Below are 11367 nucleotides of genomic sequence, written 5' to 3'. Positions count from 1 at the left end.
TTGCATAGTTTGTGTGATGCTGACATGAAGATCTATTGTTTCTTCTATTTTGATTGCCAACTTTCTCTTTTTCCAGGCCATACTTTATCAGCACACACAGTAATAAATTATGTATTTGTAGTGCACGGAATTGGAAAGCAAGTCTTTCTTTTATATTTCAAGTTTATGGATGTAACGTGGCGTCTGTTTTGGCAGGACTTGTAGCCAATTGCTCTACTCAGATTTTCCTTTTTGCTATGTCCTCAACGCGATTCTAAATCTTCTATAATGACCGACAGGCACCAGCCATCAAAAGGCAAACAGGAATCAGTTCCGTGACTTGTTTGGCTACTACTGGTTGGTTTGTATTCATTAATTCCTAGAACATTTTTAACTCCAAGATGGCCGCCGCGATGGTTGTTCTCAGAGCAGGCTTCAAAGGACAAAGAACATAAAGAAAGGACCACGGTGCTATCTTCGAGGCAACTGGTCAGTCAGAGTACAATTTAAATGTCCAGTAGAAATAGATCTTATGATCATAGTCACGTCGAATGGATATTTAGATATATTCGCCTCTACTCTGTCGGAGTAGTATATTTACAATGATTTAAATTAGTGTACAAAGAGCAGCACAACGTGTAGTCATATTTCCAGGAATACTGTGCATTTAGTTTATTACGCCATGTATATGCTGACTATCCGCTAACTTTGCGTTTCCGCAGTTTCTGGGGTTATTTCCATCGTTTGGAAGGCAGAGGCCGATAAAGCATACCCTTTCGATATGTCAGCCGGGCAGCACTAGCGATATCCTCTTTTTATTGCTTTTACCCTATTCACATGGGAAGGTTGCATTTGGACTTCCGGTTAGCTTGGTGTTGACTTCAGCTGCTGGATTCCTGGAAGTAGGAACAACATGTCTTTGGAAGACCCTTTCTTTGTGGTCAAAGGGTGAGTAAAGTCGAGATCTCTTACTTTGGTATAGGGCCTTCCCTAATATATCCTACTTGTATCTAAGCTTTAACCCTCCCCCAGTACTCTGTCAACCTCCATACATCGACCCCCCACTGTCTCTCACTAGTTCATTTTGAATTTTCCTGTATACGTTTCTCACCCCACACGCACGCACCCCCCACCCTTAACCCCCCCCCCCCCCCCCCCCCCATTGGTAAACCAACGTGTCATGGATCCTACTGCAAACACAGAAGATGACTTCACCTACCTCGAAATTGATAGTAAACATTTTCCATTATTGGGTTACAAGGAGACCCAATGGACCCCGATGGCCTACACCTTCTGCGTTAATAATAGCTATGTCCCTGACACCCCTCCCCAGTGTACTGCTCGCTTCCCTAAATATTCCTCCTGGATCTTCCACTGTCTCCAAATAGTTTACTATTCTTTTACCTGTTTACTGTTCTACCTCTCCTCTTACCTAGTATTTTACCGACCCCCTAACTATCTAAGGTTTTCATCAGGACACAATGGCCGCATGACTAAATCCCAAGTCTCGTCATAATTCCTTCGAAAGTGCTAAAGGGTCAAGTGCGGCCAGAAGAATATGATTCTGGGTACTTAATAGTATTAATGAACCATGCAGAGTTGATCAATGTGGGTTGCATCAAAACCATCCACAAAAGTGCATTCTAATGCTCATGGACAGGGGCGGTTTTGCCTGTTGAATCTTTAGACACGAGCATAGTTGAGTCGAAACGTCGACATTGTTATTCTCGAAAAGCTTGTGTAAAGATAGATACATACTTAAATAACAGAAGATTAGCTTCTTTAAATTATTGCAGGTCTAGTTTTATTGTTGGCATCTGTGTGATGTATATGTTTGTTTTTGCACGAATCATGGCGTACTGTGTCATTTGCACTATTTGGAAGTAATTTTCAGAATTTACATAATATGGATTTAAATATAAATGTTTGATTGTTTACGCTATATCGGGCCCTATATTTTTGATTGTTTTGTATTTTGTACATATTTTTTGTTTTGGGCTTGTGTCTTTCCGTATTTTTTTTCCGTATGTCAATACCCTTAAATCTGAAGATGCAACCATTTGAGGCGTTTCCCCACGGAACCTTTCATCATTCTAGATTCAGTTTTGCGGAGCACGGAACACTCTTCATTTCCTATGCTGGATGAGGAACATGCAGGTAACTTCAGGAGAAACAGACCATATTTGATATAGCACTCGAAAAAAGTGGAGGGTAATGTGGAGTACAAGATATCTTTTGGGCGCTGCGTTATCCGGATGTATGACGGTACAACGCGTACCATTACAACACGTACCTTTACGACGTAGGTTTAACAACGACTTGCGTTGGGGGGCGCTGGATAGTGAATAGTTTAATTTACTATTCCAACTCCAGTCCCGTGGATAGTAGGGAAGGTGTTGGATAATAAATTAAACTATCCCCTATCCTAAAGCGCCCTCCAGCGAAAGTCGTTGTAAATCCTGCGTTGTAACGGTTCCGTTGTAAAGGATGTTTCCCCGTTATCCTGCATCCAGTACATATGTATGGTGCTGTAATTTAAAGCTCCGTTTATCAAAGGTTAAGGGTTTTGAAGAAGAATTTCAAGTAATCGGGCTGTCAGCTGGAAGCCTTCTTGGTATCACCCCACCAGTCTACAGATGACGTCACATTTTTCTGTATCTTTGTTTTGCAAGCTTCTTGCAGATTGTTGTGACTTTTTGGAGACAAAGAAATGAGGGATGGACACATCAAAACCACCGTACATCCTTTTGCAACCTGTACGTCACCGGTTTGCCCCTCTTTAGTAACTGACTGCTTCCAGGTGTGGGCGCTGAACACCTTAGGTGCCTGTCGGGGTTCAGCATCTCCTTGCAATGTAGTACGCAGACCCAGACTGAATAAGGGTAACTTTGAATATATAACAAACCCGTTTTTTTTCTATTGATTGCTCGTTTTCCGATGGACTATTAGGACAAATGAAATCTTCTTGACGTCTAATTTTTCTTTTCCCCCACCAACTTTCCAACCACCTTGCATCTACAGGAGTAACGGCTTGTTCTTTTTAAAGGCACGTTTTCTGCATGGCTTCTGGTAAACCCCAGCATGGGCAGTGAGTGATACAAAGGATACAATGCTGAGAATGATCATCAAAGTGCCCAGCCTCTGAAATCAAATCAAGACAATTTAGTATTATTGTTTACCACTTTAGAAAGGGTAAAAAATATTACAAATCTATTTTTTTCCGAGTTTACGCGAAGGTCAGACTGCCACTGTTATTTAATGTTTTTTGTTGCCTGTGCAAACCAGATGTTGGCACCAGTCGAACGAGGTGCTGGGGTGGCCACTGGTATTGCCTGCTTTTGTGGCTAAGCAGTGCTTTCTCTTTCTGTCTTTTATGCAGAACACCGACCCCAACTTTGCCTGTTTTGAGTCTGTATATAGAATGGTACACTTGTGACCAGGCACTTGTTTCAGTTAGCAACCACGACTACTTGTGTCAATTTCATACTTTTTGTTTTTTAATAAACCAGATTGTATTGTTTATTTTTATTTTTACTTGAAAGTAACTTATACCATCCAGTACACGGTTATGAGCTTCCCTTGGACTGAAATGATATCTAAGCCTATTGATGTACACACATCCACATATATTTTCAGTACAATTGATTGAGTGTTGGTTGTGGCTGTCTTGTCTAATATCTATATACGTCTGTGCAGACTGCCCATATTCTTATGCCTCTTCTAAGAGGGAATGAGTTTCCAAGTAATCTGACAGATTATTGTTAACATACCTCTCAATAATCTTAACTGGAAAGGGACGCTGAGACACAGGCCATTATTTACTAAATCCTATAGTGTATACTGTCGATTTCTTTAGCAAAAGAAGTTTTAATGACTTATTCCACTCCCTCAGCACAGTAGTTGAATTTAGCTACTTGTTACAGGTTGCTAGAAGTGAAGCGAGAAAATCAACCAGTACCTTCCAGATCCTGGGGGATAGAGGGTCCAGATAAGAGCCAGCGAATATCGAAAAGGCTATAGTCCGAAAGCTCCCCTCAGTCGTCTGGTCAAGGTTATCTAGGACTACTCGAGTCCTATTGTCAGTGGCTGAGCAATATGTGTTTCTAAGCAAATGGATATGTGAAGTTGATTGTTGACTGATGGCAGAGATGATCTTTCCTTTGTCAAAAAAACTCACCTCAATTATCACATAATATTTGAGGGGAAAAGCAGATTGACTAGTACACCAGGGATAAGTTAGGTTTTGTGCAGTATCAAATATATTTTTTGTTACATTCGGAGCTTCCAGGATCCCTTTATCTTAAGAATCCACTTTGGTGGTTTGGGTGCACTTTCTGCACCCCTTTAGTGCTGTCATTAGCTGTTTCCCTGCTAAAGAGTAATTTACGCACCATAATCTCGCACATTTTTTGCACTCGTGATTTATCTCTCTCGCAGTGTCATCGTACCAGGGTGCGGAAGGTCGGTGACCTTGATTTTGTTTTTAAGTTGCAGAGCTGAGTACAACACTTTTGACCCAGTGCAGATAGTTATCATAGTTGTCATCCACTAAACTATCTGAAGGCGGGGTACGAGAAACATTTTACACAGGCCTGATGGAATATCGTGGACCATGCTCTCACCACTCTAGAATAAATTGTCCTGAGCTACGAGAAAGGAGAGTTTCCTTGAACCATGACCCGCAAAGCTTTTAAAGCATGATCTGTCCAAGCTATAGGAATAGTTTTAGTTACATAAACCCTCAGGAGCAAAACTTTAATCCACAGTATGCCTATGATCATGAGTAGGTCCTGAAACCAATTGCTGGAGCCAGGAGCATTTAAAGAGGGCATAACATCGGAAGCAGAGGAGTATCTTGCTACTTTACCCTAAATACTAACATCACCCTACACAAAATGCTTACTGCAATACAGTTGGAGTGTTAACAAATCAGGCAAGGACAGCACCAAATTTGAAGAAGGATCAGAAGGACGATAACAAACAATACCAGTGATCGTTCTAGAAGCTGACAAATTTGGAGAAAAACCTAATAGTTCTGCTTGGTCAAAGGTACTTAATTATATGCATTTGAGACGCCAATATAGCTTTAAACATTGCCACAATGCCACCTCTGCGACCAGACAAGGTACATTAATCATGTTATAAATTTCTGGGAAAGCGATGCTGGAATCAAGGTGCTACTCCACAGTAGACCGGGTTCCTGTAATACATAACAAATCTAACTTCTCCACCAAAAGGAGGAGATTGACTTTACTTGTGTGTTTTACCAATAATAGTGCATTGATAAGACTACAAGCCAAAACCCCTGTTTGGGGCTTGGAGAGGGGTGTGTGCCTTTCTCAGGCCCAAACAACACTGAGTCAAAGCATCCCTTGTTAGCCAGCAGACTTCCCTTGGAAAACTTTTTGCCGATATGCATTAGGCTGTTGCTTGAATATCTAGTTGGACTTATCAGCTGCTCGGATCCGGTGCAAGCTGCTTCGCCAAGCAAACAGGCAGTATGGCTGGCGCGGTGAGCGGTTGGTGCATGAAGGGGCACTGATGGGCTTGCCTTTGGTGCACCCACACAGCAGACCGTCTTAAATAGGCATGCATAGGGTGCGACTAGAGCGCCAACAATCATGGTGTTGGGCTGACAGGTACACTGTCAGTCCGATCTTAAGAAAATTGCAGAGTGTCAGTGAGATAAAACATAAGCACAGTCTGATGAAAACAGTACAATAAGCAATGACAAAACTGTTAAAAATGTGTTTCCTTCCTTTTCTACCATGGCATGCTCGTCTGTTGATGTTGCAGAGTTCTAAAATGAGTTGCCTTGACTATTGGAATGCCTTATTTTTGTGGGCACCAGCCTACATATGTAACCACCTCCACCAGATTAAGGATGCCGCAATTAAAGTAACGTTATCTCTTCCTAGACCTTTCACTACTTCTGCTGTGCTGTCTAAATTATTATTTTCAAGTGATGAAAAGAATCCTTTTAAAATCTCTGGGTATCACTCATAGGATTCAGCACCGGTTGGGCCCTCGCTTTCTTCACGGAAATTCAAGCTCTATGTGCCTCAGAGAGCCTTACACTCTGCCACAGTCAGTGTTTTAAGTGTACCTAAGTTTAAGAAGGTAAGAGTAGGTGGTTGTGCCTTCTTAGTTTTGGCTGAATGCAGTACAGTTGGAGGGTTCACAAATCAGGCAAGGATTGCACAAAATTTGAAGAAGGGCCAGAAGGACAATAAGAAACCATACCAGTGATCGTTCTAGAATGTTGTCTACTGTTAAGGAAAAGGTACATTTAGAAAGTTACCTTTTTCATACCTGAAGTACCAGGTGGCTAAACTGCGTTTTGCTCTCCCATTTCTACCAGCCAGTGATTGGCATTTGAATAGGTGTGAACTTTTTCCTAGTACACAGTAAAAGCCCTTGGGTGTGGGGAGGTGGTGTAGTGCCCTTGAAAGTGTAGTCTGTGGGCTGATCCCTGGAACTGGCATAACTCCAAAGAGGCTGCCCTGGTCACAGGCAGATGTAGCTAACACCTAGGTGTGCACCTTTCATTTGCTCCTCCCAGCCCGACAAGAACACTTCACAGTGGGCCTCTTGTTGACATCACAGTGTTAAACAGTAGATCTGCTGGGGTGATTCATTTGACACTTGGGGTGCATTTCAACAGAGAAAAACCAAATGGCAAAAAAAAATTTGTGTATTCATTGTCAGGCCACTGAAAACTCCGATTTTGTTCTACCAGACGTCTGTCTCTGGGGTTGTGTGATTACAGGACCTACCCCAAAGTGGAGTTTAGTGTGGCGGAAGACTTCTGCCTTCTTAAATGCTCAAAGCAGGTAATGCTTGCTTCCGGAACCTTTACTCATTGGTTAGGGTGCCCCCAGGGGGTTAATCCTACACACTCACCCGTGCCAGGCATAAATGGTGCATCTCTAGGCAACAACTTCAGAACACTCCTGGACGTATGGAAGATCCCAAGAGGACATACCTGTTGTTTGAGATCTGAGAAAAGCCTAGAAGACTGGGCCTGCTCTGCCTCTTGTACACAGGACACATAAGTGGGCTCTCAGGGTTATAAGACAGACTTCCTGTTAAAGCTGTAGGGACATAACAAACTACAAGAGGCAGTTTCCTATAACTGACTAGTGGCAATTGGACCTGGACTGGATTGGCCTTTTGGCCTCTGCCTTCCACCCTGTGACTCTCGAAGTGCTGCCCCTGAGGTCCTAGGGGGCTTTAGAAGTGTACTTCCGTGGTGGATTGGGACTTAAAGCACTGAAGTCAGATGGCAAAATTTTTGACCATGACAAACCTAATTAGTGTTTCTAACCAATGCTTCATCACAGTCTGCATCAGAATGTGCCTAGGTCTCTTTCTAAGAGGACCGTAGACTATCATTGGCACTTTTTGCTTCTTGCAATTCCTACTTTAAACTCTAAACAATATCTTTGGTTTCTCTCGGTTAATTTTTGCCATTTTGGTGTCTTTTTTTTAACTATAACATTTTACTATATTTTCAACTTTTGTTTTGGGATTTTTGTTTTACGTTTCATCTGTATTACTGTTTAGCACTGCATACATTCTTAACACATAATCTCCAAGTGAAGCCTTATTTCCTATGTGCCATAGGTACTAGGAGGTTGAGTGCAGGTTTATTTAGTGACTTTAGAGGCTTACCCCGACCAGTACAGTGATTATTACTTGAGATGGGTACTCCGCCCTCAACTAATAACCCACATTTTTACACCCACAGACATTTATCATTTGCTGTAAACCAAACCTCCTCTTTCAAAATCTTGTGTTATAAATCCTCCGTAGGGTATTGCATTGGATTAATATAAAGCCTTACTTTAGCAAAACATCACAGTACATTAAGGCTTTCTCCCATTCTCTGATTTATCCTATATTCTTAATTTCCATCTTATCAGTCTATCTCTGTAATGGTCATGAGTGTGGTGTACTTACAAGATCCTGCCTGCTTTCCAGGAGTGAAATTTTCTGTTTTCATCAGCTTCTCTTACGCATTCAAGTATTTAGCATGTCTAACTTTTATATATTTGAGTTGTCCATCGAGCATTTGGTTTTAAGTTGCATGCAAGGGATCACTTCTGTTCTAGTTCAAATGTATCCCAATGTCGAGATACCTATTTTATCCAAGCCTTTGAACCTTTTTAAATTATTCAACCACGGTATCTGCTTTCTGACCCATAGTGGTGCCCTAGGCATCAGCCTCTCTCTCTCTGTCTGCATTTCACCTCTTTTTTTTTTTTTCTGAGTTTATGCCAAAAGTGTGTCTCCAATGGTGTTGCATTTTGTTGCTTTTCCCATATACTACATGCATACCACCCTTTTTACTGAGGGCATGTCAATTTCCTCTCAGAGCTGCCTCCATTTGGGGGACGAAAGCCCACTTGTTCACCACCACTAGGTGACCTACTTCATAGTATTTCCTAGATTAGGCAATGCTACGCCACACTCCTCTGTACTCTACTCTTCTGCAGTGTTGCTAGTGTCATTTGGGGAGGGCCTATCCATCCTTGTTACATATCCCAGTAGCTCATCTAGTATTTCAGAAATTCTGTTTGGGATCTAGTATGGTGTATTTTATAGGACATACAAAAATGTCAGTAGAACAATCAAATGCCCGTACTAGCTGTGAAAGAGGGAGTCTTTTCTAGTGTGATACCTCAGTCGCTAGACTATCTATTAGGCCAAAATAGCCACGCACAGTTTGTTTGGATCATTCGATATCCAGATCACCAGGTGTTTGAAATGTATTTTTTTAAACTTAAGGGCCATCTGGAGAGTCGGTGGTGGGTTTCATGTTTGAACGAAAAGAAAGACCTCAAAGGGCACACACAAGAATGGCGGTGCCCACAATAAAGGCAACATGGATAGGCTATATGTTCTTGTATGTCTGGGTGGCAGATTATGACGCCCGCATATTTTGAGACATGTATCTTAATATACTGCATATTAGGATTATAAATACAGGTTAAAAAAACTCCCAAACGGGCATATAAATCCCACATAAATAGTCATAATGTTTTTATATATGTGGAAACTACCACTCAATCAAAGTCACAGTTAGACCTATAATGCACACATGACATACAGGAATCCTTAGTACATATTATCCCTGGCAAAGTATGTTTTTCTTAAAATGGGACAATGGAGATATAATACAGGGTGTCTCATAACTATAGTGCATTCCACGGTATTTCTTCATTCAATCCTAGGATATGGCTCTTCATGCTGAACACCCATCTTTGCTCTCTGCGAAAAAGAACTTTGTCTAGGGGCCCCATACTGATATCATATCTTGGTTTATCAATGACAACCCATGTAAAGTCATCCTCTGTATGAGATTTTTCTACAAAATTACGTGTCATGCAGGTGTTAGTTTTTTACATCAAAACGCACTTCGATGTTCCACCATCCTCCGTTTCACCTTTCGTGTTGTCATTCCATTATAGACCAATAGGCAAGGGCACTTAATCATATAAATAACACCACTCGTGTTACAATTAGTGTGTGAGTTAAGTACCCATGGTGTTTGCAAACCTAGGTCTACCTGTGTGACATTTCTGGTAAACGGGCATACAGAACAAGATCCACACTGATAGTGCCCCAACACTGGGACAGTCCCCCATAATGTGGTTTGCCTGCTCTCCTGTTCTGTACATCTAGGTCTTGTGTGCACTAATAAATCACGTAGATTATTGCTTCGTTTTAATGCAAAAAGAGGTCTTTCCAATGTCAAAGCTCCTGTATTAAAGATATGCTATGATTTATTAACAGCCTTCTTAACATTCTCTGTCAAATTACTGTAGGTTGTAACACAAACCATCCTGTTGTTCTCAGGTTTTTCATTTGTTTCTAACAGGGCCTCTCTATGATTATGCCGGGCTCTCTTCTCAGCTCCACGTACTAGTCTTTTTGGATAGTTCCTAACTAGTATTTCCTCACTCAAATTTTTTGCATGTACCTTATACCTTGCCACTTCACTACAGTTCCTACGTAGCCTTAGAAACTGTCCTATCGGTAGGTTATTCAATAAGGCTCGAGGGTGGAAACTGTAGTAACTAAGTCTGGGAAGGTGATCAGGCGTCTTTAGATCTATTTTCCCAATGGCTTAATTGCCAGGATCCCAATTTGAGATTCACTGGTGAATCTAGTAATAGTATGGTATTGTATTTAGATCTACGATTGTACCATAAGGAAGGGAAGATCAACACTGAATTATACCAGAAACCCATGGCCAGGAATTCATTGCTTAATTACTACAGTTTCCACCCTCTAGCCTTATTGAATAACCTACCGATAGGACAGTTTCTAAGGCTACGTAGGAACTGTAGTGAAGTGGCAAGGTATAAGGTACATGCAAAAAATTTGAGTGAGGAAATACTAGTTAGGAACTATCCAAAAAGACTAGTACGTGGAGCTGAGAAGAGAAGCAATAATCTACGTGATTTATTAGTGCACACAAGACCTAGATGTACAGAACATGAGAGCAGGCAAACCACATTATGGGGGACTGTCCCAGTGTTGGGGCACTATCAGTGTGGATCTTGTTCTGTATGCCCGTTTACCAGAAATGTCACACAGGTAGACCTAGGTTTGAAAACACCATGGGTACTTAACTCACACACTAATTGTAACACGAGTGGTGTTATTTATATGATTAAGTGTCCTTGCCTATTGGACTATAATAGAATGACAACACGAAAGGTGAAACAGAGGATGGTGGAACATCGAAGTGCGTTTCGATGTAAAAAAATGAACACCACGTCATTTTGTAGAAAAATCTCATACAGAGGATAACATGGGTTGTCATTGATAAACCAAGATATGATATCAATATGGGGCCCTTAGACAAAGTTATTTTTCGCAGGGAGCAAAGATGGGTGTTCAGCATGAAGATCCATATCTTAGGATTGAATGAAGAAATACCGTGGAATGCACTATAGTTATGTGACAACCTGTATTATATCTCCGTTGTCCCATTTTAAGAAAAACATACTTTGCCAGGGATAATATTTACTAGGGATTCCTGTATGGCATGTGTGCATTATAGGTCTAACTGCGACTTTGATTAAGTGGTAGTTTCCACATATATACACACGCATTACGACTATTTATGTGGGATTTATATGCCCGTTTGGGAGTTTTGTTAACCTGTATTTATAATCCCAATATGAGGTAAATTAAGATACAGGTCTCAAAATATGTGGGCGTCATAATCTGCCACCCAGACATAAAAGTACATATAGCCTATCCATGTTGCCTTTATTGAGGGCGCCGCCTTTCTTGTGTGTGCCCTTTGAGGTGTTTCTTTTCGTTTTATGGACTACTTGTCCTACAAGTCAGTGCACCGAAATATACAATTCA

The 11367-nt window shown here is 41.3% G+C and overlaps 1 protein-coding gene across 1 annotated transcript in view; it reads left to right on the top strand.

Moving 5' to 3' along the window:
* The first annotated feature begins 798 nt into the window (after positions 1-798).
* The window catches only part of STX10 (syntaxin 10), a 145663-nt gene continuing 135094 nt past the window's right edge, over positions 799-11367 (top strand). The window contains exon 1 of the mRNA XM_078685314.1: positions 799-927. Within this exon, the coding sequence (XP_078541440.1) occupies positions 893-927 (35 nt within the window). The 5' untranslated portion in view covers positions 799-892. The remainder of the gene's footprint in view (positions 928-11367) is intronic.

The sequence above is a fragment of the Lissotriton helveticus genome, chromosome 1_1 (genome assembly GCF_964261635.1).
Source record: "Lissotriton helveticus chromosome 1_1, aLisHel1.1, whole genome shotgun sequence".
NCBI lineage: Eukaryota > Metazoa > Chordata > Amphibia > Caudata > Salamandridae > Lissotriton > Lissotriton helveticus.
The sequence above is the reverse complement of the archived record's forward strand: the minus strand, read 5'-3'. Positions and strand labels throughout refer to the sequence as shown.